This window comes from Serpula lacrymans (genome assembly GCF_000218685.1).
Source record: "Serpula lacrymans var. lacrymans S7.9 unplaced genomic scaffold SERLAscaffold_2, whole genome shotgun sequence".
In the NCBI taxonomy this organism is placed as follows: Eukaryota; Fungi; Basidiomycota; class Agaricomycetes; order Boletales; family Serpulaceae; genus Serpula; species Serpula lacrymans.
Window position 1 is genome coordinate 254,874 of NW_006763291.1, and position 26,745 is coordinate 281,618.

The 26,745-nt window shown below is 44.8% G+C and overlaps 8 protein-coding genes across 8 annotated transcripts; 6 read left to right on the forward strand and 2 right to left on the reverse strand.

The window, feature by feature from the left end:
• Window positions 1-10: 10 nt before the first annotated feature.
• SERLADRAFT_377350 (uncharacterized protein) lies at window positions 11-657 on the reverse strand (the record flags this gene model as incomplete). Its single annotated transcript, XM_007313173.1, has 4 exons — window positions 11-134; window positions 190-245; window positions 302-368; window positions 429-657. The coding sequence occupies 4 exons, from the start codon at window positions 507-509 to the stop codon at window positions 114-116; spliced, it is 225 nt and encodes a 74-aa protein (XP_007313235.1).
• A 194-nt stretch (window positions 658-851) lies between these two features.
• Window positions 852-1,416, forward strand: SERLADRAFT_377353 (uncharacterized protein; the record flags this gene model as incomplete). Its single annotated transcript, XM_007313174.1, has 3 exons — window positions 852-914; window positions 972-1,060; window positions 1,180-1,416. The coding sequence occupies one exon, from the start codon at window positions 1,180-1,182 to the stop codon at window positions 1,360-1,362; it is 183 nt and encodes a 60-aa protein (XP_007313236.1).
• A 1,717-nt stretch (window positions 1,417-3,133) lies between these two features.
• On the forward strand, window positions 3,134-4,168 carry SERLADRAFT_433008 (uncharacterized protein; the record flags this gene model as incomplete). Its single annotated transcript, XM_007313175.1, has 1 exon — window positions 3,134-4,168. The coding sequence occupies one exon, from the start codon at window positions 3,134-3,136 to the stop codon at window positions 4,166-4,168; it is 1,035 nt and encodes a 344-aa protein (XP_007313237.1).
• Window positions 4,169-4,615: 447 nt separating this feature from the next.
• SERLADRAFT_345448 (uncharacterized protein) lies at window positions 4,616-5,449 on the forward strand (the record flags this gene model as incomplete). The annotated part of the gene is made up of 1 exon (XM_007313176.1): window positions 4,616-5,449. The coding sequence occupies one exon, from the start codon at window positions 4,616-4,618 to the stop codon at window positions 5,447-5,449; it is 834 nt and encodes a 277-aa protein (XP_007313238.1).
• An 8,758-nt stretch (window positions 5,450-14,207) lies between these two features.
• On the forward strand, window positions 14,208-14,420 carry SERLADRAFT_339807 (uncharacterized protein; the record flags this gene model as incomplete). Its single annotated transcript, XM_007313177.1, has 1 exon — window positions 14,208-14,420. A coding segment is annotated over one exon (213 nt), but the record flags the coding sequence as incomplete, so codon positions are not given.
• A 7,553-nt stretch (window positions 14,421-21,973) lies between these two features.
• Window positions 21,974-22,560, forward strand: SERLADRAFT_377354 (uncharacterized protein; the record flags this gene model as incomplete). Its single annotated transcript, XM_007313178.1, has 3 exons — window positions 21,974-22,145; window positions 22,207-22,442; window positions 22,506-22,560. Coding segments are annotated over 2 exons (163 nt in total), but the record flags the coding sequence as incomplete, so codon positions are not given.
• Window positions 22,561-23,040: 480 nt separating this feature from the next.
• Window positions 23,041-23,356, reverse strand: SERLADRAFT_377355 (uncharacterized protein; the record flags this gene model as incomplete). The annotated part of the gene is made up of 1 exon (XM_007313179.1): window positions 23,041-23,356. The coding sequence occupies one exon, from the start codon at window positions 23,318-23,320 to the stop codon at window positions 23,150-23,152; it is 171 nt and encodes a 56-aa protein (XP_007313241.1).
• A 71-nt stretch (window positions 23,357-23,427) lies between these two features.
• SERLADRAFT_456323 (uncharacterized protein) lies at window positions 23,428-26,745 on the forward strand (the record flags this gene model as incomplete). Its single annotated transcript, XM_007313180.1, has 10 exons — window positions 23,428-23,935; window positions 23,983-24,269; window positions 24,332-24,529; window positions 24,588-24,671; window positions 24,725-24,808; window positions 24,860-25,064; window positions 25,116-25,411; window positions 25,460-25,592; window positions 25,620-25,905; window positions 25,959-26,745. The coding sequence occupies 10 exons, from the start codon at window positions 23,798-23,800 to the stop codon at window positions 26,450-26,452; spliced, it is 2,205 nt and encodes a 734-aa protein (XP_007313242.1).

Consider the following 26,745-nt stretch of genomic DNA (forward strand, 5'->3'; position numbering starts at 1 on the left):
TGTTTAGATGGGAACAACAACAATATTTAAAAAAAATGTAAACTATCACATATGTGCATTGTACAAAATACAGTGTAAAATAACCATCCTACTGTTGGCAAAAAGCTGAGATATCATTCGTGTTTTGGACGTTTCTGGGACAGATGTTGTGAGAAATAGACAATGCTGCAAATATTCGATAGAACCTACCGATGGTGAGCTAGTCCTCAAAACGTCATGTTTACACTTCCTCGATATGATATCATCTTTCAAGTTGGGGATTTTCTAGTTAGAAGATCAGAAAGAGCGATGCACTACTCACAATGGATAGACCTATTCTCAGCATGTAAGCGCGAGGAACTATTGGAATATTCTGCATCGGCTTCTTTCTACCACACGAAGGCGCAATATCAATGGTGAGGCGAAGCTTATGAGTTGGATAAACGCACCTCTGTTTCTACACGGTCTAGTGTGGCTATAAGCTCGCGAATAATGTTTATCTCTGCTTGAATAGTAATTTGGCGTCCCATAAGTGGATTGACAGATGCTTTGCTAGTAGTTTGGGCGGATGATAGGTGTTTGAAAGATGGTTGAAGGTACGTTCACATTGACATGCGATGGCTTTCTCAGTGTTGAGAATGCATGATTGAAGTCTGTTGGCTTCAGCTTCGGACTGCCTTCTCAGCATTTTGAACATTTGCCTCTCTTAGTAGGTAGAACAATCAGTAGCAAAAGCAACATCAGTTGCATAACAGATACACTCACCTCAACTTTATCACGTCGGAATTCAAGACATAGTCATCCTTGGCGAAGGAAAAGGCAGTCAGTCTCCCATCGGACTGATGAAGACGTTGGGTCGTGGGGCACTTGAAGGGACCCCCCCCACCTCCCCCTGTTGGGTGATTTTTCGATACACGCAACACAGAATACGTGACCTACACAACAATTTGCTTCAAATTGATACCTCTGAAAGACAATGAAAAAAGACTTACCACAGGTAAAGGCTTGGTACATGAATTATCTTTGCAAGAGAACTTGTCAAAACAGACGCAACATTTCGGGCGCATGATCGGTGTGCAACCTTTAACAAAGGCAAGAGTACGATTTAGGATAGTGAGAACACCCTTTATACTCCTGAGCCACTGATTATAATATTAATTTTCATAGCATATAACGTGGCAAGCAGAGCACTTACCTTGCATGTCACGGAAAGATGTGGAAGGCATGAATGAACAAGTCAAATGTCGAGGTCCTAGGATTCTACTAGTAACATACAACATACTCGTCTCGGCTGATAAGCATTGCATCGTTGGACAGGGTGTTGATTTTGAAAGAAAAGACGCAGATTGTGATTGGATATCATCAATCTGTGCGTACCGGTGACCGACACGTAGAAGTCAGGTCTACTGGCCATTCGTGGAGCGATTCAAGTATATCAAAATATCAAAATATTGTTACATGTATCTATACCAAATCCAGTAATCTCTCACATATTGTATTACCACGGTCACACTATATCGAGATCTTCAACCCACACTTCAACATATCACTTACTTCAACTCATCGTCAAAATTTTCACCACACCAGCTTGTTTTGAAGCCTTTCGAGACCTTTAAGACCTTCAAGGCTTGTGTTCATACGTTGACATCGCTTTCCGACGCTGCATCATTGGCATTAGGTAGGTATAATCTCAGCTATCTACTGTGACGGGCAATAATATTAATAAATTCAATTTTGCCTCGTGGGCCTCAGGATGGATGAGGATAAAGAACGGCAAAAATGTGGAAATTTAAAGGCATAAAGGACAAGTCTGAATTTACCAGCTTTAACTATACCATTTTCCCCAGGCCCAACGGTTGATACATCCAACCCATTGCAATTCTGTCTCAATATCATGCCTGCTCTATGCACTCCTATTCTCAGCAAAAAGGTGAGTTTTCTGATATATTAACACTCATACCTTGTAAGCTTGATTTTCTGAAGATGTTCCCACTATCAAGGTTCGCTCTACCTTTGTCAACAGCATGTACTTTCTGACATCTTCGAAGAAGCATTGTTTTCTGGATGTTGCTGTTCTATCAACGGTTCCGACTCACGGCTATGCTCAACCCTTTCCCGCTGTTGAGCAGGTTCTTGGAACCAGGTTTCCAATCCATGATGCCTTTGATGAGGTCACCAACCCACATGCTGTCGCCCAAGAATACCTGGTGTGCTTTCAATATGACGACCATGCTCCTGTCAACAAAGAATTACTTAGACTTTGTTCCCAAATATTTTGGAAAGGAGATATACTGGTCTTGAAACAAGGCACCAGGAAATGGGTTTGAAGTTTCCATGGTACCCATGAGAAGTACTTAGCCAAGTGTGCAGTTATCCGGTGTGTCCTTTTTTTAACTCAACTTACAGCTCACTCACCGTCTTCTGCCTATTACAGGTTTCTTCAAGTATCAGTGATGCATCTTGAACATGCAAGAGTGAATGAAGAAGTGGTTCTTTGTCCTATAGATGTGAAATTTTGAGATTGTGGTTGTAACAACCAAGAGGCGCACAACTAGAACACACTATAGAGATAATGATGAGCGAGTGGTTACCCCTTAGGCTTCAACAAGTTGGTTGTGAGGATACAACAGGAGGACTTGCTACTGGAAACCTCGTCACCTCTTCATCCTTGTCGTTCTCAAACCTACCTTGTGCTACAATTAGCAAGGTAGTGCTCATCTATACTCGTCACTAAGCCCCTATCTTCTATAAATTCAACTATCCCTCCTCCTCAAAACCCACACCCATACCTCTCTGGGTTTTACTTTGAAGGACCTTCATACATACCACCCCACAAACAACCAGAGCACCCACTGTTTTAGGAGGCAAAGCCCATAAACAAGTTCCGTGGAATCTGGGAGGATTGTTTGTTAGTTTGTTTTTGTGTGTGGTTTTCTAACAACAGTTCTCATCATCGACAATTGGAGCCCACCGCGAGGGGTAGTTTCCTTCAAGCTAAATTCCAACCATTTCATCGCCATCACTGTTTAATTTATCATCTACACCTTCTATCTCACCCACCACTTTATCTGTCCCATCCCTCTCTTCCAGTAACTCAATTCCTGTACCAGCTTCTACTCAGCAAGCTTCGCGTTTACCCCCTATATTTTCCACTATGAATCAACCCACTACTCTCTCAGTCATCACTATGCCAATTCCTGGCACTCGTTATGCTCCTAAGAAGTTCAAGGGAGACTATACTCGTGTCAGGGATTTTGTTCTCCACTATGAGCGCATCTGTCATGCAAACAATGTCACTGCTGATGATGAAAAGTGCTCAAGCATTCTCCAATACTGCTTCACATATGTTCGAGAAATCATTGAAGGAATGAAGCATTTCATTACTGTGCCTGTTCCAGATAATTCCCCAATTGGTTCAATCGAAAATTCTAGCACTCTCAGAGCACTGGAAGACCTGGAAACTCGTCTAGAAGAAACTATTGAAGCCTCTATCCCTATCCCCAATGCCAGCACCTTTGAAACATTCTTTGACTTTATTCGCTCAATCAGGGAAGATGAAAGGTCTGCTATTTTTGGTCTACTGAACAACCTTCAATATAATCACAACATGAGTTCACTCTCACTGACTTCAGACTATGTCATGAGAGGACACCATGGCTTCGATGAAAACCACAACCTTTATGCTGATTATGTCCTGCTCCATGCTCATTTGCGATTTGACCAGAATCATGGACCTGGAAGAGCACAATCTATTATCAGTCGCTCAGGAACTGCACATATCCGCTTCTTTCCTCAAACAGAATCATTTCCAATTCCCACTGATGAAGATATAAATGGACCTCCATCACGTGATATGAATGGTCAAGTCAATGTGACGGTGGAAGTAATACAAGAATCCGATTCGGAGCCGATACACAATCATATAAATGGATTAATTAATGATGACTCATCCACTGATGATGAATCACCACCCCCATATTCGCGTCAACAGTTACCATCAAATATCAGTGACTCACCCCCATCACCTTCCTCTACCAATGCTACAACTGCTTCTTCGCTCCCCCCTGATAATCGCACACTCATGCACCATAATCGCACACTCATGCATACTATTTGCAATGATAGTCAAGAGGATGAAAGGAGATTAATTCCTTACCGCCCCTTCAGCTATCCCTCTCCACAACAATAGGAGTGGAGCATCAACCTTCCATCAATATATCATCCAATATTACTCCATATCTTCGAACTTCCATGCATCACTATCATCATTTTCCCACGTCACCATCAGCTCAGCCATTATTGATTATTCACACCAGTGCCAGAAATTCTACCCCGATTCTAACACATCTTCACTCCATCCTAAACACTTACATCGAGCATTACAAGCACCTAACATGTCCTGGCTCGAAGGGTTTCATATTACTAAAGAAGCTCTCATCATCGAGATTGTGGTGGGAGTGTTACTTGTCCTCGCCCTCTTCTACGGTTTTGTCTTCCCTCATATTCGCGCTTATTGTCGACGAGAACGTGTTGAGGTTATTCACCTCCACAACAGGACAATTCATCCATCCAGTGCATCAACATTTACCACCAGCACTGAGGTGCTTGCTAGTGCCGCAGTTGAAGTTTGAGGTAGATGCTGGTGATACATTTCTATATTCCTTTCTTACTTAACACTCCATTCAGCGCTTTTGGACCATATGCCACCTTTTCCCTTTTTCTTCTTTCTTGTTACATATCTATTACTTGTACAAAATGGCCTCTTAGATTTCTATGTTATCCGGTTTTTCCTTCCTTTACTCTTGTACCAACTTCTTTTTCTATTGTCTATGTTCCCCTTTCGTTCTTATCTGGTCTTTTTCCTCCCCCCCTTGTAAAACATCCGACCTCATCCCTATCCTATTCGGTCCGAGATGACGCAAAACTACCACGGCACTTTCCTTCTTTGAACACTTTTTGTTTTGACCCTAGTTATATGATAGATATTGTGGACCCTATACCTGTACCAGCACCTGATTGGTCAAGTTTTGGAGCCTACAAACGTGTTGATCGCAGAGTCAAACCTGTTCCTGGAGTATTCCCAGAAGACGCACGTGTCACTCGGTCATTTCCAGAAGACCCACTCCTTTCGCTCCCACCCCTTCCTGTCCTTCCCCCAGAATTCATTCCCACGCTGAAGCTCACCAAGGAGCGCCTTTATGACGAAATGAAGCTAAACTCTGATGGATTCTTATGGCCAGAAGAGGAAAAGCTCTTCGCTCACATCATGATACTCAATCAGCGCAGTCTTGCCTTCGAGGAAAATGACAGAGGAACGTTCAGAGAAGACTACTTCTCTCCCTACGTCATACCTGTTCTCCCACATGTCCCTTGGGAATACAAGAACATTCCTATTCCTTCTGGAATCAAGAACGAAGTCATAGAATTGCTCAGAGACAAGATCAAAGCTGGAGTCTATGAGCCTAGCTAGTCATCTTATTGCTCTAAGTGGTTTTGTGTTTAGAAGAAGAATGGCAAGATTCACATTGTCCATGATCTTCAGCCACTTAATGCAGTCACTATCAAGGACTCAGGAGTACCACCTATCCTTGACGACTTTGTGGAGCCATTTGCTGGTTCCCAATGCTATACTGTGTTTGATCTCTTTTGGGGATTTGATGCTCGAAAAGTGCACCCTGACAGTCGTGACCTTACCTCTTTTCTATCACCACTAGGACTTCTGAGGATTACTTCTATGCCTATGGGATTCACCAATTCCGTTCCAGAATTCCAGAACTGCATGACTTTCATCCTGCAAGACGAAATTCCGCATATTGCCAATATCTTTGTTGATGACCTCCCAATCAAAGGACCTACTTCTCGTTATGAAGATGCAGATGGAAACCCAGAGACCATCCCTGGCAACCCTGGCATTCGTAGATTTATATGGGAATATGCCATTGACGTTCATCACATTATGCATAGAGTTGGCCATGCTGGTGGAACTTTCTCTGGAAAGAAGACTCAGTTATGTCGTCCTCAAGTTGTGATTGTCGGACAAGTATGCTGCCCAGAAGGTCATCTCCCTGACAGTACCAAGGTTGACAAGATTCTTAAATGGCCAATTCTCCAGACTCCCAAAGATATTCACAGTTTTCTTGGTCTATGTGGCACAGTTTGCATCTGGATCCGCAATTACTCTGCTCTTGCACGTCCCCTGACAGAATTGTATCGCAAAGGAGCTGAATTTCAATGGGATGAACGCAGACAAGAACCATTTGATGCTCTAAAGCATGCAGTATCTTCTGCACCAGCCCTTCACCCTATAAATTATTCGTTACACAGCCCAGTCGTTCTTTCAGTTGATACCAGCAAGATTGCTGTTGGTTTCATCCTCTCCCAGCTTGATGAAAATGGAAAGAAGCGTCCAGCTCGCTATGGCTCTATTCCCATGAATGATAGAGAGGCAAATTACAGTCAACCCAAGCTAGAATTGTATGGTTTGTTCAGAGCACTTCGTCATTTTTGCCTTTACATTGCAGGAGTAAAACACTTGCATGTGGAGGTGGATGCCAAGTATATCAAAGGCATGCTCAACAACCCAGATCTCCAGCCTAATGCCACTATCAATCGTTGGATTCAGGGCATCCTTCTCTTTGATTTCAAGCTCATTCACATACCTGCTGATCGTCATCGTGGTCCTGATGCATGATCTCATCGTCAACCAACAGAGGAAGACTTTGAAGATGCTCAAGAATCAGATGATTGGCTTGATGATATCGCCCTTCTTATTGATCTTACCAGACCTCTCCCATATCACCCTATGTCACTCCCTTCATTCCTTACCAATGATTCTTCTCAATATGATGTCCTTCGTCAAATCTTCCACTTTCTTCAGACCATGGAGCTGCCTATATTTTCCTCTCTTCAAGCCCAAAAGCGTTTTGTCAAGCGATCACTTCAATTCTTCTTGAGAGGAGACAGCATGTTTAAGCGTCGTCACTCTGCTCCTCCTCTCAAAGTTATCTTCAATCCTGACCTTCGACTTCACATCCTTACTGAGGCACACGAAAGGCTTGGTCACAGAGGAGTTAATGGTGTATTCTATACAGTCAGAGAGCGCTTTTACTGGCCCCATATGTTATAGGATGTCAAGCATCATGTTCGCACCTGCCATGAATGCCAGATTCAAAGTGTACGCAAAAGTGAAGTCCCACTTACCATCTCATCGCCTCCTACAATCTTCACCAAAGTCTATGTCGACATTATGCTTATGCCAAAAGCTGGAGGATATCGATATCTTGTTGCTGCACGAGATGATCTGTCACTTGCTGCAGAAGGAAGAGCATTGAAGAAAGCATCTGCACATAATCTTGCACGCTTTTTCTGGGAAGAAATCATCTGTCGCTACGGAGCTATAGGAGAAGTTGTCACAGATAATAGAAGTGAAGTCAAAGGAGCATTTGAAGAGCTTGTGGAACATTACCAGATCCCTCATATTCGCATTTCTCCCTACAATTCCAAGGCAAATGGTGTTGTTGAGCGTGGACACTTCGTCATAAGGGAAGCACTTGTCAAGTCCTGTGAAGGCAATGTCAATTTATGGCCAACCAAGGTCCATCATGCCTTCTTTGCAGACAAGGTCACTACTCGTCGTTCTACTGGATTCAGTCCTTTTTATCTGTTGCATGGAGTTGACCCAGTCCTACCATTCAATCTGACAGAAGCGACTTTCCTTGTTCATGGATTCCATACTGCAATGTCAACAGAAGACCTCATTGCTTTGCGCATTTGTCAACTAGAAAAGAGACAGGTGTCACGATAACACAATTTCTGGACATTTCCTTTCTTTCATTCTCCGCTTCAACTCTATACTTTAAATGCCACGCGGCATTTCCCCTTTCTCACGCCGCGTTGCCTTCCTTTTATTTTTAGATTTAACTCTCTCATGCAGTGGAGCTGGCCATACGGGCTAGGCCCTATGACATCATCAGCCACTGCCTTCATCAACTGTATAGTACACATGTACAAACAACCTGTAGTTGTATATATACCCCAATAGATCCAGGAGACTCCTCAGCGAGTCCTCCTGTTGTATACCAACTAACTCACTGCAGCCTAAGGGGTAACCACTCCCCAACTTCATCTTCTCTATAGTGTGTTCTGTGTGCGCCGGAGTAATTCACTCTTGGTTGTTACATTAGGACTCGCTCCTCTACTCTCTCGCACGTGTGTGCAAAAGTCCCCAACTTCATCTTCTCTATAGTGTGTTCTGTGTGCGCCGGAGTAATTCACTCTTGGTTGTTACATTAGGACTCGCTCCTCTACTCTCTCGCACGTGTGTGCAAAAGTCCCATTGGGCACCCGGACTCCAGGGTGAAGGAGATTGGTTAGCGGTTAGGAATATCCCACATAGCAGATAGGTGCGCTCCTAGCGACGGCCTTGTAGTGCTTTGGGAGAAGAACCCAAACCTTCGATACGCGGCCCCCAGCGTTAAGGGGAGTACCTTAGCTCAGAAGTCGGTGTGGAACCACTGTTGATTAGATTTAGAATACAAACTTTCACTTTTGAATACCTCTGACCAGGCCGGGCACTTGCCTCCGCCAGTCTGGAGAAGGGTTGACAGCTTAACAAGCGGACCACCCCCTGACAACCGTTCGGACCAGGGTTTATTACAAATACATTTTTATATACCTTTTTAAATACTATAGTGTGGGTAGTCGGAGATTGAGATCCGATACTCAGCTGGGAAGAGGTTGATCCGCAGATAGCAAGCGGGGACCCCCAGATACCTATTTTTACATTACCCAAAGAGAACAAGTCGACATGTCGTCGCAACCCCAAGACATGAATGCGCTACTGCACGCAATGCGTATGCAGATAGCTGCGTTAACCTCGCAGCTCGCCAAGATACAGGCCAACCCCCCTGTAGCAACCCCCTCGGTAGAGAAAAAGTTTAACAAGAAAGTCAAAGTTGTTGCTGACCCTGGCGCCTTCGAAGGAGACAGAGCGCAATTTGCTGAATGGTGGATCAAGCTCCAGATTTGGGTCAAGGCGAACTGGGACGCGTTTGCCGACGATTTTGAGGTAGCCACTGCGGTGCTATCTCGCCTAAAAGGACCTGTGGCGGGTCGATACGCCCAAGTAAGACTCCAGGAATGCTACACCGCGGGTGTGTGGCCCACCTGGGACGATCTCAAAATAGAGATCGAAAAATATTTTAAACCACAAGCTGAGCGTGACTGGGCGCGTCAGCAAATCCGTTCCTTCAAACAAGGAAACATGAGGACGGATGATTTCGTAACCCGGTTCCTGGCCCTCTCAATCCAAGGGGGTCTTGGCAATGAACACGCAGTGGAACTGCTAGAACGCAATGTGAACCCTCGCATTGCAGAACAGATCTATCTGCAGGATACACGAAGCGACAACTTGGCCCTGGCGGCTGAGGAAGTACGACGAGTCGGTAGAGTCATAGAGCTCTACACCATGCACCAAGGTGGCGGGTCCACCAAACAAAACAACATACCCCAGAGGCGCCCTGGGTCATCAAACCATCAAAATCACTCTCACGGGTTCAAGCCGTTCAGGCTGCAACCAGGGCAGGGAGCCCCTATGGATATCGGCGCGGTCCAAGGCGGACAGATGCGCAGATTCAAAGGGAACTGCTATAATTGCGGCCAGGAGGGACACATGTCCCGAGACTGCAGAAAAGGGGCGCAGGCTGCCCAACAAAAAAATAACCAAGGGCGCCAGGCGCGCCAACTAGAATCCGAAAAGCCGGACGATCAGCTCAACTCTTTGGCCGGTTGTTCGTACGACAAAATCCGGGCCTTCTTCTATGACCAGCAGGTCAATGAGATGAAGGCTCAGGGAAAAGAATTCGGGGCCTAGGTCACTTGGGTGCCTTAGCTCCTAGTAAAAATGAAGTAAACCACAACAAGGTGGCCCCTGCTCCGGGGTGTTGCACGAGCAATAACGGAATGACGGGGATGGCTCCCCAATTTGTAAATAAATTCTTAAATTTGTTGTCTGAAGTTTGTACTTGTATGAAGAAATGCGACTGTAATATTTATGATACTACCGCTGCACCAGCGTCTCCCTTGGAGCGCGGCCCCGGCGAGACAAACACTAGGGTGCTTAATTCTGGTAAAACTAAAATAGAAAAACATGTGTCATTCGATATTTCCCCTTCTTCTTCTTCTTCTTCGGAGCCACCCTTTCCCAAAATCCCAAGGCGTGTGTTGATGTGCACATATTTATTCCAAAAGGAGATCCGTTTAGATGTTGGCGTGGAAAACCCTGCCCGGGGCAAAGTACACTCAACGAGCGCGCTGCTTGATTCAGGCGCTAACGGGATCTTCATAGATCAGGTCTGGGCGGAGCAAATTGGACTCCCCCTTGTAAAATTAGATACATCTATTCCCGTCTATAACGTTGACGGTACGCTTAACGCAGGTGGCTGTATCACTCACAAATGTTCTTTTGTGGTCGAATACCAAGGACACAGAGAACGAGTCACTGCCAAAGCTACCCAACTAGGGAAGATTAATTTAATCTTAGGCTGGACCTGGCTATTTAAACATAATCCTGAGATCAACTGGCAGACAGGGGTTGTCACATTGTCACGTTGCCCTCAGGAATGTGTAAACTTGGGTAAACCAAATCATGTCCGTCACGATGAGCGTCTTGAAAAGTTAAACGCTAGTCACGTTTACGAGCTCAGATCTTTAGAAAAGATCGACGATGACGATGATGAGGTAAAACCTGAGGAAGAGATTAAGAGGCTGGTACCTCCCGAGTACCATGACTTCTGGAAAGTCTTTTCAAAACACAAATCAGAACGCTTCCCAGAGGCTAAGCCTTGGGACCATGCTATAGATTTGAAGGACACCTTCAAACCAAGAAAAGGACACATGATACCACTCTCTGCTCCAGAAAGAGACGAGGTATCTAGCTTCATAGACGAACAACTTAGGAAGGGTTACATCAGACCTTCCAAAAGTCCTATGACGTCCCCGGTGTTCTTCATTCCTAAAAAGGATGGTAAGAAGCGAATGATTATGGACTATCGTTATGTGAATGAGCACACGGTTAAAAATGCGTATCCGCTGCCTTTGATTAGTCAGCTAGTGGACAAATTGGCTGGCGCCAAGATCCTGACAAAGATGGATCTCAGATGGGGGTACAACAATGTACGAATCAAAGAAGAAGATGCTTGGAAGGCCGCGTTCACGTGCCACCGAGGATCTTTCGAACCCCTTGTCATGTTCTTCGGGTTGACCAATTCACCGGCGACCTTTCAGAGCATGATGAACGAGATCTTCGCGGATATGGAAAACTGTGTCGTCATTTACATTGACGATTTATTAATATTTATGAAGTCGGACGATGAGGCTGAGCACGACAAGATCGTGCAAGAAGTCCTTCGACGCTTACAGGAACGGGACCTATTTGTCAAACCCGAAAAATGTAATTTTAAAGTGAAGGAAGTAGACTTCCTCGGTATGATCATAGGCCAGAATGGAATCAGGATGAACCCTGAGAAAGTTCAAGCTATTTTGGAATGGCCAGAACCTACTCGTGTCAAAGGAGTTAGGGCCTTCCTTGGCTTAGGCAATTTCTACCGAAGGTTTATCGAAAACTTCGCAAAAATCACGAGACCGTTGAACGATCTCACAAAAAAGGACATTGTTTGGCATTGGGGCGCCAGAGAACAAGAAGCTTTTGATAAGCTTAAACAGGCATTCACAACAGCGCCCATATTGGCATTTCCAGAGTTAGACAAAGAGTTCCGGCTAGAAACCGACTCTTCTGACTTCGCCACTGGGGCTGTTCTATCGATCAAATGCCCTGACAATCTTTGGAGGCCTTGTGCCTATTTATTGCATAGTTTGTCGCCTACAGAGCGCAACTATCAAATTTATGACAAAGAGATGCTGGCCATCATTAGAGCTCTGAAGCACTGGCGGCATTACTTGGAAGGTGCTAGACACCAATTCGAAATCTGGACCGATCATAAGAACCTAGAGTACTTTATGACGGCCCGAGACCTGAACCGAAGACAGGCCCGCTACGCGGTGTACTTGTCAAGGTTCAATTATAAATTAATTCATAAGCCTGGAAGCTCAATGGGGAAAGCGGATGCTCTATCCAGAAGAGAGGATCATGCCAACGGCATTGAAGATGACAACAAAAGTGTCACCTTGATAGATCAATTAAGGGTTGCCAATGTTAGAATCGGGCAAGATTCCGATCTTCTAGAAGTCTTCAAGAAAGACATCTCCTCAGAAGAGAAGGCACGCCTTGACGGCAACGGAAACTATTTATGGGAAGACGGGCTCTTCCATTTCAAAGATAAAATCTATGTGCCTGAGTCTGTAAGGATCAAGGCAATAGATAGAAATCACGACACTCCAGTAGCTGGGCACCCGGGGTGGCAACGAACAATGGAGTTGATCTCCAGAAACTACATGTGGCCTGGCATGGTCAAAGACGTACAGGAATACGTAAAATCCTGTCTAAGATGTGCCATGGCCAAAAACTCTCATCAACCGCCGGCCGGTAAACTTATGCCGAACCCGATACCAGCTGGGCCCTGGCAGGATATATCGGTTGATTTCACGACAGATCTGCCCGAGTCAAACGGGTATAATTCAGTAATGGTAGTAGTGGATCGCTTCTCTAAAGAAGTGGTATTCATACCTACCAATAAAACCATTACCGCCGCTGGTACGGCAGATTTATTTAAAGATTTCATATGGTCCATCCACGGATTACCAGAGACGGTGATCTCCGACAGAGGACCACAATTCGCTAGTGAATTTATGGAAGAACTGTGCCGGATGCTGGGCATCAAACCTAAATTATCAACGGCGTTCCATCCACAAACTGATGGACAAACGGAGAGACTCAACCAGGAGTTGAAACAGTATCTCCGAATATTTATTAATGACAGACAGACGGATTGGGCCAAGTGTCTAAAAATAGCCCAGTTCTCATATAATGTCAAACAGTCGTCGGCCACAGGAAAGGCACCATTTGAGGTTACTAGATTGTACCTCCCTAGAATGGGTGTAGAACCTGGCAATAGCAAAAACGAGGCTGCTGGGAACATGGTGAAAGACATGAAGTCTGTCTTAGACGAAACGCGCAAGGCGCTATTTAAAACTGCAGAGCAGATGAAAGACAGGGCAGAATGTAGACGCTCTAAGGCCCCTGATTACAAGGTCGGCGACCTGGTCTGGTTAGACACCGACCACTTAAAGTTAAAACATCGGCAGTCTAGAAAACTGACCGAAAAGTGGATTGGCCCTTACCGGATTAAGGAAGTCAAACCCAATGCAGTGGAGCTGGAACTCCCAAAACGAATGAGGGTAGTACCCATGGTCAATATTAGCCGTGTGAAACCCTACAAGGGACCGCTGCCGGGACAGCGAGTAGACCGGCCCGGACCGGTTGTAGTCACCCAGGAAGCTGAAGAAGAGTTCGAGGTCGAACGGGTGGTAGACGCATGCTTGAAGCGTGGAAAATTAGAGTTCCTGGTCCTATGGAAGGGCTATGGAGACGAGGACAGAACGTGGGAACCAGAAACCCATCTGGAAAACTCCCGCAACGCTGTTCGCAAACTTTATTCTAAGAATCCCTCAGCTCCCAGGAAGCTTAGAGGCATGGATTCAAAACTTTTTAATTCCCTTTTTCAATCTATGCCCAAAAATTTTACCACTACCTCCGGTATTTGGTCTCGCCTGGAAGTCGAGCCTTAGAAGGGGGGTAGTGTTACGATAACACAATTTCCGGACATTTCCTTTCTTTCATTCTCCGCTTCAACTCTATACTTTAAATGCCACGTGGCATTTCCCCTTTCTCACGCCGCGTTGCCTTCCTTTTATTTTTAGATTTAACTCTCTCATGCAGTGGAGCTGGCCATATGGGCTAGGCCCTATGACATCATCAGCCACTGCCTTCATCAACTGTATAGTACACATGTACAAACAACCTGTAGTTGTATATATACCCCAATAGATCCAGGAGACTCCTCAGCGAGTCCTCCTGTTGTATACCAACTAACTCACTGCAGCCTAAGGGGTAACCACTCCCCAACTTCATCTTCTCTATAGTGTGTTCTGTGTGCGCCGGAGTAATTCACTCTTGGTTGTTACAACAGGATGATTTGCAACAAGCTGCACTCACTATACGCAAAACTCGTCTCAGATCTAAAGCGCAGTTTGAGAAACTCTATGCACGAAGGATGTTCAAGAATGAATACCAGCCTGGAGAGCTTGTTCTAGTGCGGAATACTCAGGTTGAGAAGGAGCTGGATCGTAAAGCAAAGCCTTGTTACAATGGCCCTTATGAAGTTGTGCGACGTACTAAAGGAGGATCATATGTTCTAAAAGAAATGGATGGATCAGTATCACGAAGAGGAATTGCAGCATTTCGCCTACTTCCCTATTTCAACCGCCACTCTATGCCCCTCTTAGACGAACTGGATGACCATGATAACGACCTAGATGAACCAGAAGATGAACCTGACTATGAACATGACAACTCGGACGATGAAGATAACAATTAATGACCTACCTGAACGAATTTCATGCTGACATGACCCCTTAATGAGTTGCCATGTTTTGTTTCATATGACCCTACCTTTATGGAAGCAACTGGGGACAGTTGCAATTTCAAGTTGTTCGTGGATGTCATGCACCAAAATTGATTGGTAGCATGGACAGGTGTCAAGAATGAAGCGAATATTCAAAAAAACTTGCCTTTGCGCCACACAGGCACAGTGCCACGTGGAATAGTAATCAATATTGCCTTTTTCAAATCTGTGGCTGATCAGCACCACCTCTATTAGGCAATTCAGTCACGCTCACCTTTGCTTTTCCATTTGGTACTTTCGGCATTTCGGCATTTCGGCAAATTTTCGCGTTGCCACTGGCTACACATTGCATTGCGCCCTCGTTTTTGTCGTTTCCTTCACTCCCCTTCCTTTTCTTAGCCCCACCATGGGACCCTTCCTCTCCTTTTTATTCTCACCTGACGGTCATTTCTGAATCCCCATTTTAGTTCACCTACTCGTCACCTCCACCCTCCTCCTCCTCATCTTCTTTGCTCCCCCACCATTTCTGATGTCACCACTTCCTATCCGCTTCCATCGCCGATCTGTCGACTACCACGTGCCACTGCTGATATCAGCAAAGCCCCGGCGGCCGGTCCAAATAGGGCAACAGGTCCATCTTCATGACGTCAATTTGCCATCATATACCATCAAAACATTGGTCGCTCGTCTTGCCTGGTTGGAGCGTGGGTGGGTAGTTTTTGAGCTGGAGAAGGTTCATCCCCTTGCGTTGCCCATGTTTATCGCTGTCCCATTCACTTGGGTGCACTTATCTTTTGTCCATCGTCTTCGCTACAGCTACAGCTACCACACGCTGCCTGGGACTCACTTGTTCCAAATTGGAACTACTCCCCTCCCTCCCTCGCTTGACCAGGTGGTCCAGTACAACCAGTCCATTGGTAAAGCCATGGAATTGTCAGATTTGGACTAGGTGGTGGACCGGTGGCTCCAGTTTCTTTTTTTTCAGCAGAACATTCATTTACAGTGTAATTATTTTGATTTTTGAATCATTTTATGGACACATATTTTTTTAGAATGCCTGACTTACAATAAAGGAACTGTGTTGATACTGATATTGTTTTTTTTTCTTTATACTCTTTTTACTGCATCTTCTTATGACATCACGATTTTCTTGCTCTTTTTCTCTTATTGGACTTTATTTTTATGACTGTACAAACCTGTACCATTACTTACATAGCATTCATTGTTCTATCTCTTTCTTTCCCTTATTTTGACAATCTTATCCTGTATCAACTACGCAGGATTCATCAGCATACATTCCTTCCTTCATGTTCCTTCTCATTCTTTTTGCGCAGCTATACTGTGCATAGCCTACCTTTCTTTTCACTATATAAACCCCTGTATTTTACCTTGTAAAAACAACAAAGAACTCGATTCCAGACTTCTTCTCTAATCTTAAGTCCACTTCTTACTGCTACTTGTGATCCAGTGTGGTCACAACATTTCCCACTGCTACTACTGTTAACTGCTGTTATTGTCACTTGTCACTTTTAAAGTCTTTATCATCCCTTTCAATTAGAGTCCTTCTGAGCACTACAGTTTGTGCGTCAGGAGCCTGCTATCACTGGGAGCCTCGTCACCTCTTCATCCTTGTCGTTCTCAAACCTATCTTGTGCTACAATTAGCAAGGTAGTGCTCATCTATACTCGTCACTAAGCCCCTATCTTCTATAAATTCAACTATCCCTCCTCCTCAAAACCCACACCCATACATCTCTGGGTTTTACTTTGAAGGATCTTCATACATACCACCCCACAAACAACCAGAGCACCCACTGTTTTAGGAGGCAAAGCCCATAAACAAGTTCCGTGGAATCTGGGAGGATTGTTTGTTAGTTTGTTTTTGTGTGTGGTTTTCTAACAACAGTTCTCATCATCAACACCGGTTTTGTCACTCCCACTTGAGTGCAACCGTATTCCCATAGCTTTAGAGCATTTCCAGTGTTTTTCATGAGTGAGGGGTTTAGTGAGAATGTCTGCAACCATATCTCCTGTAGAAATGTATCTGATTACTGCCTCCCCCTTTGAAACTAAGTCATCTCGGATAAAATGATATTTCCGTTGAATGTGTTTTGTGCGAGCACGGAACTGTGGATCTCGTGTAAGAATGATAGCTGCTTGATTGTCACAGTGCAATGTTGTAGGTCCATTTTGAGCATGTCCAATTTCTTCAAAAAATGTCCAAAGCCATGCAAGGTGTTGTCCAGCATTGCTCAATCCAATGTATTCTGACTCTGTGGAGGATAAAGCTACCATGCTTTGTCTTTTGCTTGTCCAGGAAATTGCTCCTCGGATGGTGATAAAAACAAAGCCTGATGTTGATCGAGACGTGTCTCAATCTCCAGACCAATCTGCATCTGAATATCCATAGAAATCTATGTCCATGGAGACATCTGTGCCATCATATTGTAGTTCCATGTCCTTGGTTGCTTTCAGATATCGGAGGACACATTTTGCAGCTTCCCAGTGATGACTCCTTGGAGCTGAGCTATGTCTGCTTAGTATTCCAACAATGTAGGCAATGTCTGGGCGGGTTCCGAGCATGGCATACATGAGGGAGCCTATAATTGAGAGGTATAACACTTGGCGCCCTTCAATATGCATCTCGTGTTGCACAATATCTTCCCCTGGAGCATTTGCGAGAAGTTTTAATCCATGGGCCATTGGTTTCCATACAGGTTTGCAGTTCTTCATTCCAGTACGCTCCAGGACTGTGTCAATGTATTGGTGTTGCAATAGGGATATTGTTTTGTTTGAACAATCACGTTGGATTTTTATTCCGAGGATGTATTCTGCTTCTCCAAGGTCCCGCATTTTGAATATGGATTCAAGTTTGGCTTTTGTGATATCCATGAATTTCTGGGATGAAGCTCCTAGGAGGACGTCATCTACATAGACAACAACAAAGCATATTTGTTTGTTGTCCCGGAATACATAGAGACATGTTTCTGCATTTAGTCTTGTGAAACCAAGCTCCTGGAGCTTGCGATCAAAAGTTTTGTTCCATGTACGACCAGCTTGTTTTAACCTGTAGATGAATTTCTGCAATCTCCAGCAGTATCCAGGTTGGATAGGAACACCCATTGGAGGAAGCATGTATAGTTCTTCTTCAAGTTCTCCATTAAGATGAGATAAGCTGTGGATACGTCCATTTGATCAAGTTCTAGGTTGTACTTTGCTGCCAGGGCTAGAATAATTCAGATTAACTCTAAGTTTGCAACCGGAGCAAAAACCTCCTGGTAATCAATGCCCTCCCTTTGAGTAAAACCTCGTGCAACAATCCGGAGTTTGTATCTCTCAATGTTTCCATTTTGATCAAACTTGATCCGGAACACAGGTTTTGATGTGATGGGTTTCACCCCCTTCGGAAGTGGAACAGTGTCATATACTGCATTATTATTGAGACTTAGGAGTTCCTCCTCCAAGGCAGACTTCCATAATTCTCCATCCGGCGTGATAAGGCTTCCTTTAGTGTCCTTGGAAGGTCTGTGTTAGATGGACCGGTACTTGCTATTCCAGCAAAGAATATCTCCTCTGTATCAGATGGTTCTTCATGAACCTCAGGAGTGTTAGGTTTCTCCATGGAGTTGTCATGCTGCTTGTTTCAAGACTGTTCCTCATCTAGAGTCCTTTGATAATCTCGGTTTTTGTCTGCAGGACGGGTCTGGCGACTGCTTCTGCGTACTCCTAGGACTTCACAGGCATGACTGCTCTTTTAGGAACTTGTGCAGGTACTCCAGGGAGTAGACGCATTTGTGTATTTGTTGCCCCACTCACTCCTAAAGGTGTTGAATCACTCCTCGGAGGCGTTGTATGACTCCATGGAGGTGTTGGATGACTCCTCAGAGGTGTTGTATGCCTTCCAGAAGCTGATCCAATGGACAGGTTGTCTAGCTGTATTCGGACTTCTTCCACATCAGCTGGCTGTACATTGATGGGCTGTCCTCCCACTGACTGTGACTCTACTTTGGCTTTCCGTTCTGAAGATGGCCAGTGTTCAGGTCTTGGTTGTAGAGACTGTTGTGGAGGGTGTCTTAGCTGATCAGGTGCTCCCACTGCTCTTGGAACATCTTCATGCTGATATGGTCCCATTGCTTGTGGAACATCTCCTTGGAGATTTGCAATTCATTTAAATCTCGGATCCAAGGGTCAGGATCATCCTCCTCCAATGTATTTTGGTCTGGATAGTGAGCATTCTCTGGAATGAGTCCCTCCCACTGATCTGTGCTAGTGTCTGTGTTCCAGGAAGCAGTGTTGTCCTTTTGTACCTTTCCAGATTCATTGAATATGTCATGCCGACTGGAAAACACAGTTTGTTTTTCAGTGTCTAGGAGTTTGTAGGCTTCCATTCCATGTGTGTAGCCAATCATTATGGCTTTGCGCACCTTGGAGTAAAACTTCCCTTGCCTTTTGTCTTTCGGAATCAAAGCATATGCTTGGCATCCAAAAGGGCAAAACAAAGTTGGATCAACTCTCCTTTTAAACAGTATTTCATATGGGGTCTTTCCATGGAGTCCTGATGCTGGGCTGCATGCTGTGATATCTGCAGCTGTTTGCATGGCATCTACCCAAAATGACTTTGGGAGCTTGGAATCATGGAACATAGTGGTTGCTAATGTAGCCAATGTCTGATTCATGTGTTCTGCAATGCCATTTTATCCCGGAGTATCTGCAGCTGTAGTTTTGTTTCTTGGATAACACCATCTCCTTGGAGTTGATTTTTGAATGCATTGCCAGTATATTCTCCTCCCCCATCGCTCCGGAGGAATTCTGTGTATAGTGGAGTGAAGTTTTCTTTTCCCAAATGGGTTCGGAAGAATGTTTGGACATCTTCTTTCCATTGCTTGTATCATTCCAGTGCTTCACTTTTATGTTTTAGGAAGTATATTCATGGAAATTTGGAGAAATCATCTACAATAATAATCCAGTACCAAAAACCCTCCCTGTAAGTTGGTTTGATTGGTCCTCCAATATATGTGTGCACAATTTGTATGGGGCGCTTGGCTCGGTTTCCTCCAGTGGACTTGAAAGGTAATTTCTTCATTTTTCCTAAAGCACAAGGTTCACAAAACTCCGGGGTTCTGGCAAGGGTGTCTATGTCCTGGAGCTGTCTTTTTGTAACCATTCGTTGCAAGCGGTCCATTCCAATGTGTCCCATTCTCCTGTGCAATAAATGTACATCTACTGCTGCAAAAGCTGACTCCGGGTTGATTTTGGGTTTTGCTTGGATGTGATAAAGTCCTCGCTTGTGTAACGCAGTGAGGATAAGTTCCTCCTTTTTCCGAACTTCACAAGCATTTGACCCTGCTGGAAAAAGTGTTGATAACCCCGTTTTGGACAATTTGTGGACAGAGACGAGTGCTAACATGAAGTTTGGCACAAGTAAGACATTTGACAGTGCAATATTGTAGTCCTTTTTGCCAACAGTTGCTTGTAGGATTACTGTTCCAATCCCAATGGCATTTACAGAGGATTCATCCCCAAAACTGATTGTCCTTGGAGGATGCAGAACATGGTATGTTCCTGGCTCAAACCAGGAGCGGTGAGGGACCATGTGGGATGTTGCTCTGGAGTCAATAATAATTGTTGTTTTGGTCTTACTGGGTTCCGACACAAGGTAAGCTTGAATGCGTTTAGCAAGGGGCTTGGAAATATATACATGTTCCAATGCAATATAACTCTGTTCCTCCTCGGAGTCAGATCCAGATGATTGCTCTGCTGTATTTGCCTTTTCCTTCTCTTTTCCTTTATCCTTGTGTCTTTCCTTTCCCTTCTTCCTTTGACCTTTTTCAGCTGACTGAAGTGTTTGACACTCCAAGGTGTTGTGTGATTTGGCTTTGTGGAAGTTACACCATTTCTCCTCGGATTTGAGTGCTGATTCGGAACCTCGAGGGGCCTTCCCTGACTGTCGTGCAACTTCTGCAGTGATCCGGATCTCAACTGCATCAAAGGTAAGTTTATTTTCTTCAATCGTGTTGATTACTGATGACTGAAATATTTGCCATTCAGGAGTGCATGGGAGAGATTTGAGAAGAGCGAAAGCCATCAGTTTGGTATCAACTCCTAGTTTCATTCCGGAGAGGTGTGAATCATTTGTCCGGATTTTTGCAATGTGGTCCTGGATAGGTGATGTCCCATCCCAGGACAATTTGGTGAGTTGCTGGAATGAATAGGAGGCCGAGGCAATGTTGGATGTCTGACGGAGTGAGACAAGTTTATCAAATAACTCCTCGGAGCTGGTGAGGTCTCCAGTCCTCATTAGGAGGGCATCAGAGATGTGGTCCTGGATGATTCCATGTGCCTTCTCATCCTTAAGTATCCAGGTGATCTCAGGATCCTCCGAGGAGGTAGGTTTTCCCGGTGAGGGCTTAAGCTCCTCTCCAGTAACAACCCGGAGAACTTTTTCCTGACATAGCTTTGAGATGATCCGGAGTTTCCATATCTGAAAATTGTTGGGTCCAGCGAGAACTGGACATGCGGATGTATCGCGTGCTGTGGCCATGGTTCCGAGGTTGCCGTTTCAAACAAGAATTATTTCCTGCATAGGTTTTGCGCACCAGGGCTCATAACCTAATAAAACTATGTGGAACTCAGCCACTGCCCAAGAGGCTATAGAAACGACTTAGGTATTCCTATACTAAGCCCCCTACTACTTATAGTCGGAGGTGCTACTCGCTACAGTATAATGACTCCATGGAGTGGTGGCTATGCTCCATGGAGAACAATGGCTGCTTTGGCAGAGACCGGGTTTATCCAGTTTTGTCATCATGGTGATCTCAAATTTTCGTTTGTAGATCAGCCAGTTAGATCCGTCTTCTTTGAGGTTGGGCAGCTTCAGATGATAGGTAGTTGCTTCGGTTTGCGACATGACTGGTGAGTAGTCTCGAGCTCGTAGTTTAGTGTTAGAGTAATCTGCTTCAGATGATTCGTCTTTGTTTTTCTTTACAGCCACAGGGCTCATAACCTATGGGTCAATAATTTCAGACTGGTATAGAAAAGGTCTATATTCGGGAACATGTACCTATGGTTCAATAATCTTTAGGTACATGATTAGTAAAGTATTGTAGTTGGGATAGGCTATGAGGTACTCACTTCAGACTCGTATAGAAAAGGTCTGAAGTGAGCCTCTGTGCGCGAGCGGCTTATATACTGCTGCTCGCACCAAAGCGTCAGTCTTACAAAAATCCTTGTCCCGCTTTAAAGCGTAGACATACAAGCGTATATACAGAAATCCTATTGTTTGTTTAATAGCTTAGTGAAGCGGCGAGTAGCTTGTCCTCGCTTGTATTCCAACACCTACCTTATCAATGCATCAGCACAATGTGATCACACAATTTCGCCACAATGACACGCAGTTGTTTGTGGACGCAACATTCACCTCAGAAGATTTTTGCCATGCCATGCGCCTCGTGAGAGAAATTGATAGCACTGGCCTCGAGAAGAAGTGCCACCTTGAGATTATTCAGCATGAAGAGGGTGAGGTCCAAGCAAAGAGGCAGAGGGTTGCAGAGGCAGCAGAAGGAAGCACAGAAGAAGGCAAGCCGAGAGGCTGAATGCAATGCCACAGCGATGGTCCTGACGCCAAATGAAGAAGAACTGAATCGGCTCACCAAGGATAAGCTGATTATTCAACTGGAGATTCACCGGGTACAAGACTCGACTATACCTCGGGGCCTGTGAGGCATAGTGAAGAAGGACCTCATAAGGATATTGATAGCTCAAATCTCTGTCGTTCTCCAGCAAAACATGCACGCTGCATGTGGATGTGGTCCCCGTGAGCAAGATGGAAGCTTGGACTCGAGCTAGGGGCACAGTCAAATGATAAGATTCTCGCGATCACTAGTTTCTTTGCATTTTTAATAAAACATAGTCATTCATTACTTCATACAGTACGAATACAAATACCTACTTGCTATGTGTACATTCCGAGCTTAATACACCTTATATAACGCAGCTTGCTCGAAACTACTCCCTGTGTCATTTCATAGTGCGAACTTGAGGGGAATATTAGGTAAGCATCACACACTTTTGGCGGAGGCTGCCCACCCCCACAAACGATGACTCCCTTGGTTGTGGACCAGACCTTCCGAATTGGGAACACAATGCCAGGTTCAAGATAAATGTTCGGAGTCGAACTCGTTACGCATATTTGGTTCCGTGCAGCTGACAAGGTCGGCTTTATCTGGTTTGCTGCATACTGTAAATCACGTTAAAGACTACCACTTTTCTCCTTTTCGAACAACTCCACTACCCAAAGTCACTGGCATTACACGATTCAAGAGGCCTCGAGTGGAACAATCGCAACAGGTCACGGGCTTACACATCATATTCCACCGCTATAACCTTCTACTCCATGGATGCGACGACAGTGATTCACGAGTTTGAAGATATTTATGACTGGCCTCCTCCTGTAGCGAAGCTCGCAGACTTACTTTCTCAGCCCCTCCCATCTTGGCTTGCCACCGGTCCATACCCTTGCACGTCCCCTTGTGCCTCTGATTCTGTAGATATTCTATCTGGACATCCAAAGGATCGTATAGTAACGACCGAGAATTATGATTCTGGCGGCTCTACGTCTTTGAAAGTCGTGTTTGACTTGGTCATGACGGCCTCGTCTGATTTACGCGCCCTCAGTGGCAGGGTTGCATACGGTTGTCCTCGCCCCACCATTCCAATTTGGATCACAATGCTTAAGCATCTATTTCTCCATTGCTCGGAACACATATCGATACTGTAATGATCTTTTCTCTTTTTTTTTTTTTTGAAGTTTGCATATTTCTGATAACTTGACGCGCGGATTTATTTTCAATTTTTAGTGAAGATGAATATTTTGTCAGGCCACGCGCGCCTCGTTCGCGGGATGTTTCCTCCAGTGGTCCAATCACCGACGGCTTTGCATCACTTATTATAGCCCACTATGTCAATCGAGCGGATGAAGATCAAGACACTGGCTCAGCATGTCACTCCTCACAAGACAGCTGTACGAGCTCTTCTAGCGATGACAATTCTTCTCATGTACGAGACGAAAACTATGGGGATAACGGCGAAATTACGAAGAAGAGGAAGGCAAACACGAGTAGCTCAAAGAATCATCCTTTGAAATTTCCTATCCACGCCCATCTTCTTCCCACACGCGGTCGTCATCTCTCCGCCGTCCTCCCGATTATTGGGGTTGCTGACGAATATAATATCATCCCTCTCATGTCAAGTATGCTTTACCAACGGCGTGTTTGGCACATCGACCAACCAATTATCGGAATTATTTTCCAAGGGACTGGAACTGTTGGCCAAGTCTTATTTGGTTGGCTGGATCATGATTCTGGGACGAGCGGAGATTTGGTAAGCTCTTCTTCTCTCTTCTATGACTCGACTGAACCCTTCTCTAGCCTGGGGTCCATATCGCATGTGCCAGCCCAAACTCTCAGCCTAAGGCGTCATTAGGCATATTCGATTTAACCGACCCAGTGGCCGCCATATCATTGGCCCAATTTGTGCTTGGATTATCGTCGTATTTCAAGGACCTTATCAACGCCACATCAGTAACGTCTGTCGATGCGGATCCATCCCTGCACTGGAGATCAGATCTCATCGATATCTCCTCTGAATCAGGAGAACAATGGAAGGAGCGAGTTTCAAGGTGGGCATGCGACGTACACGTGTCCACATGCGCGAGGTTCCTACTATTTTCAGTTTTGTAGTTGCAGGGCATGCATCCTTATTTATTTCTTTTTAAAGCAGCGATACTTCCTCTTCTCCTCCCCGTACCCCACCATTACACGCTACACGTTCTCAGCCTAGCTGCTGGTCCCCAACTATGTCTTCGAGAAATCTGCATACTATTCACGAGGAAGGACACGATGAACCCAGAGGCTCCAAGTCTCTTCGAAGCGGTGTCAAACGTGATGGTACTCAAAGTGACCACAAAGTGAGCAGGTGAGCATGGCAAGTTTTGAGCGTAATGATGGAAATGATATAGTAAATTGATATTCAGCGATAAAAGCTTTTCTGCAAGTCAATCTTCTGTTGCAAAGCACTCTGTAAGCAAAAAGTCGACAAAAATGTTATCAACCTCTAAGTGAGAGCATATACATATACATCATGTGTTGAATCGTGACTTACAATATTTAGAGATAAAAGCCCCGCTGGAAATCAGCTTTCTGTCGACAAGTACTCCGCAAGCAAAGAGTCGAAAACAAATGTATCAAACTCTAGGTGAGAGCATATACATTAAACGTGTTAAATCATGACTGACAGCTGGGATAGTTTTGCGATGAAGAGTGAGAATGGCTTAGATGAAGAATTATCGATTACGAATTGGCTTTTTGATAGAAGAGCTCTCACGATCGGTAGAATCTTGTTAGCAGATCTTGCTCAAGACCCAGAATCGGAACACAAAGAGATTAACGAAAAAATCAAATTTTACGACGAGACGACTAAATTTTGCTGGCCAAGCAGCTGGAAAACATTGGTTAGTTTCCTCGATCTTAGTGCCACGTCTTATATACTCACGTCAATGCAGAGTGACCTACCTGGATCAGACCTTAGCATTGAAGGGCATCGTAGAATGCTTTTTGAAAATTATAATAACTATGTTCAGGCTGGCAACGAGGTTCCAGACCTGGAGACCAAAATCATGGAACTCCTCTCCAGTCGGTTCTCCTCTATGTTGTCATCTTCCGATGGTGCATATACTCGAGCTCTTGCAGCGGCGAAACGTAATTCTAATGAAGCTGAACGCCGCCATGATTGGGACAATCTGTTACTCAAATTTTTCACGACCTCGAAGTACACTGGTAGCACAAACCGTGATGTGTTGTAAGTACCAGGCAACGCGCCCTAAAGCATATCTAATCGTTTACGTAGGCTGGAACGTGTTTTAAATGCACCTCGAAATATAGCCCTTGACGCGATGAGGACTTCTGCTGCTGATCACGTGCGAGAGCGCTCTAAGCTAGCACGTCAATATGAATCACATTGCAGGCTAGCAGACTTCAGCTATGGCTATGATGGGGGAAACAGAGTTGTCGCTTCTCAAGCTCTTCAGGCGCTTAACCAGTCTGCTTCATTTGTCGAGCAAGTCAAGGGTGATATAGAGGCCCGCTTGCTCGATGCCCTCGAACGTCGCACCAACCAAGAACCAACACGTGGAAAATGTGATGCAATTCTAGTCGTACCCCTTGAAGGCGTCTGCGCTAAGATCGTTAAAATCCTTGGCCAGTCCGAAGGCAGGAAGTTCGTGAAAAATCTTGCTTTGATAGCACATCCTGGTGCGGAAAAGTCGGCATCTGGGACTGGGAAGAACGACAGAGGTGAGAAAAAATAGCTGAGTCGTAGAGCTCTTGCTAAACTCGAATGAAATCAGCAAACTCGGACTCAGCTCGACATCTGACCGTTGAGCCTCAGCCATCATCGGTCACGGACAACAGCAAATCAACTTCCTATCCCTCCTTGCACAATGTCTTCACGGCAACTGTTCCGAGACCACCCTCCGAGTCCTCGGAAACCCTGTCGAAAGATGTCGTTCAGCTTCAGGCAGCCCAGGACGGGGAAATAGACAATGATTTATTATTGCCAGTCCTTACCGCGGAGTACAAGAAAAAAGATGTTACTACGACATTCAAGGCTTTGAACCAGTCTCGAATGTATACGGTTTCAGCACTGTATTTTCTGAGATCCTTGGGGATCGTTGATTTTCCGCTTTTTGGCCTAGTCACCTCTGGGTCTGAAGGAGCAGTATCAATGGCTTGGTACTCGTCCAAGCAACAAGTAAGTATGTTCATTGATATGCTCATTGACATCTTACCATCCCTCACCATAGAAAATTTTTTTAATGGAGCGGAACCTCCAGTTATATGACATTTCAGACCCGCTCCAAGTTTACGAGTTTTCTGTAGTTCTTCTTCGCATTGCTGAACATGGTCAGAAGCTCGAAGTGAAGCTGCAAGAAATGCTGACCAAAATTGATGAGCGAAGCAAAATTGATGAGTGAAGCAAAATTAAAACATCCAAGCACTGGTCTAATTTGGCTCAGCCAAAAGAACTGTAGTATATCTCAAACCATGTCTATAGGCTTGCATAGCATCACTGTCACATTTGTACATACTCTTGTATTTGTGGACATGTCTGAACACCTGCATAAAATATCAGAA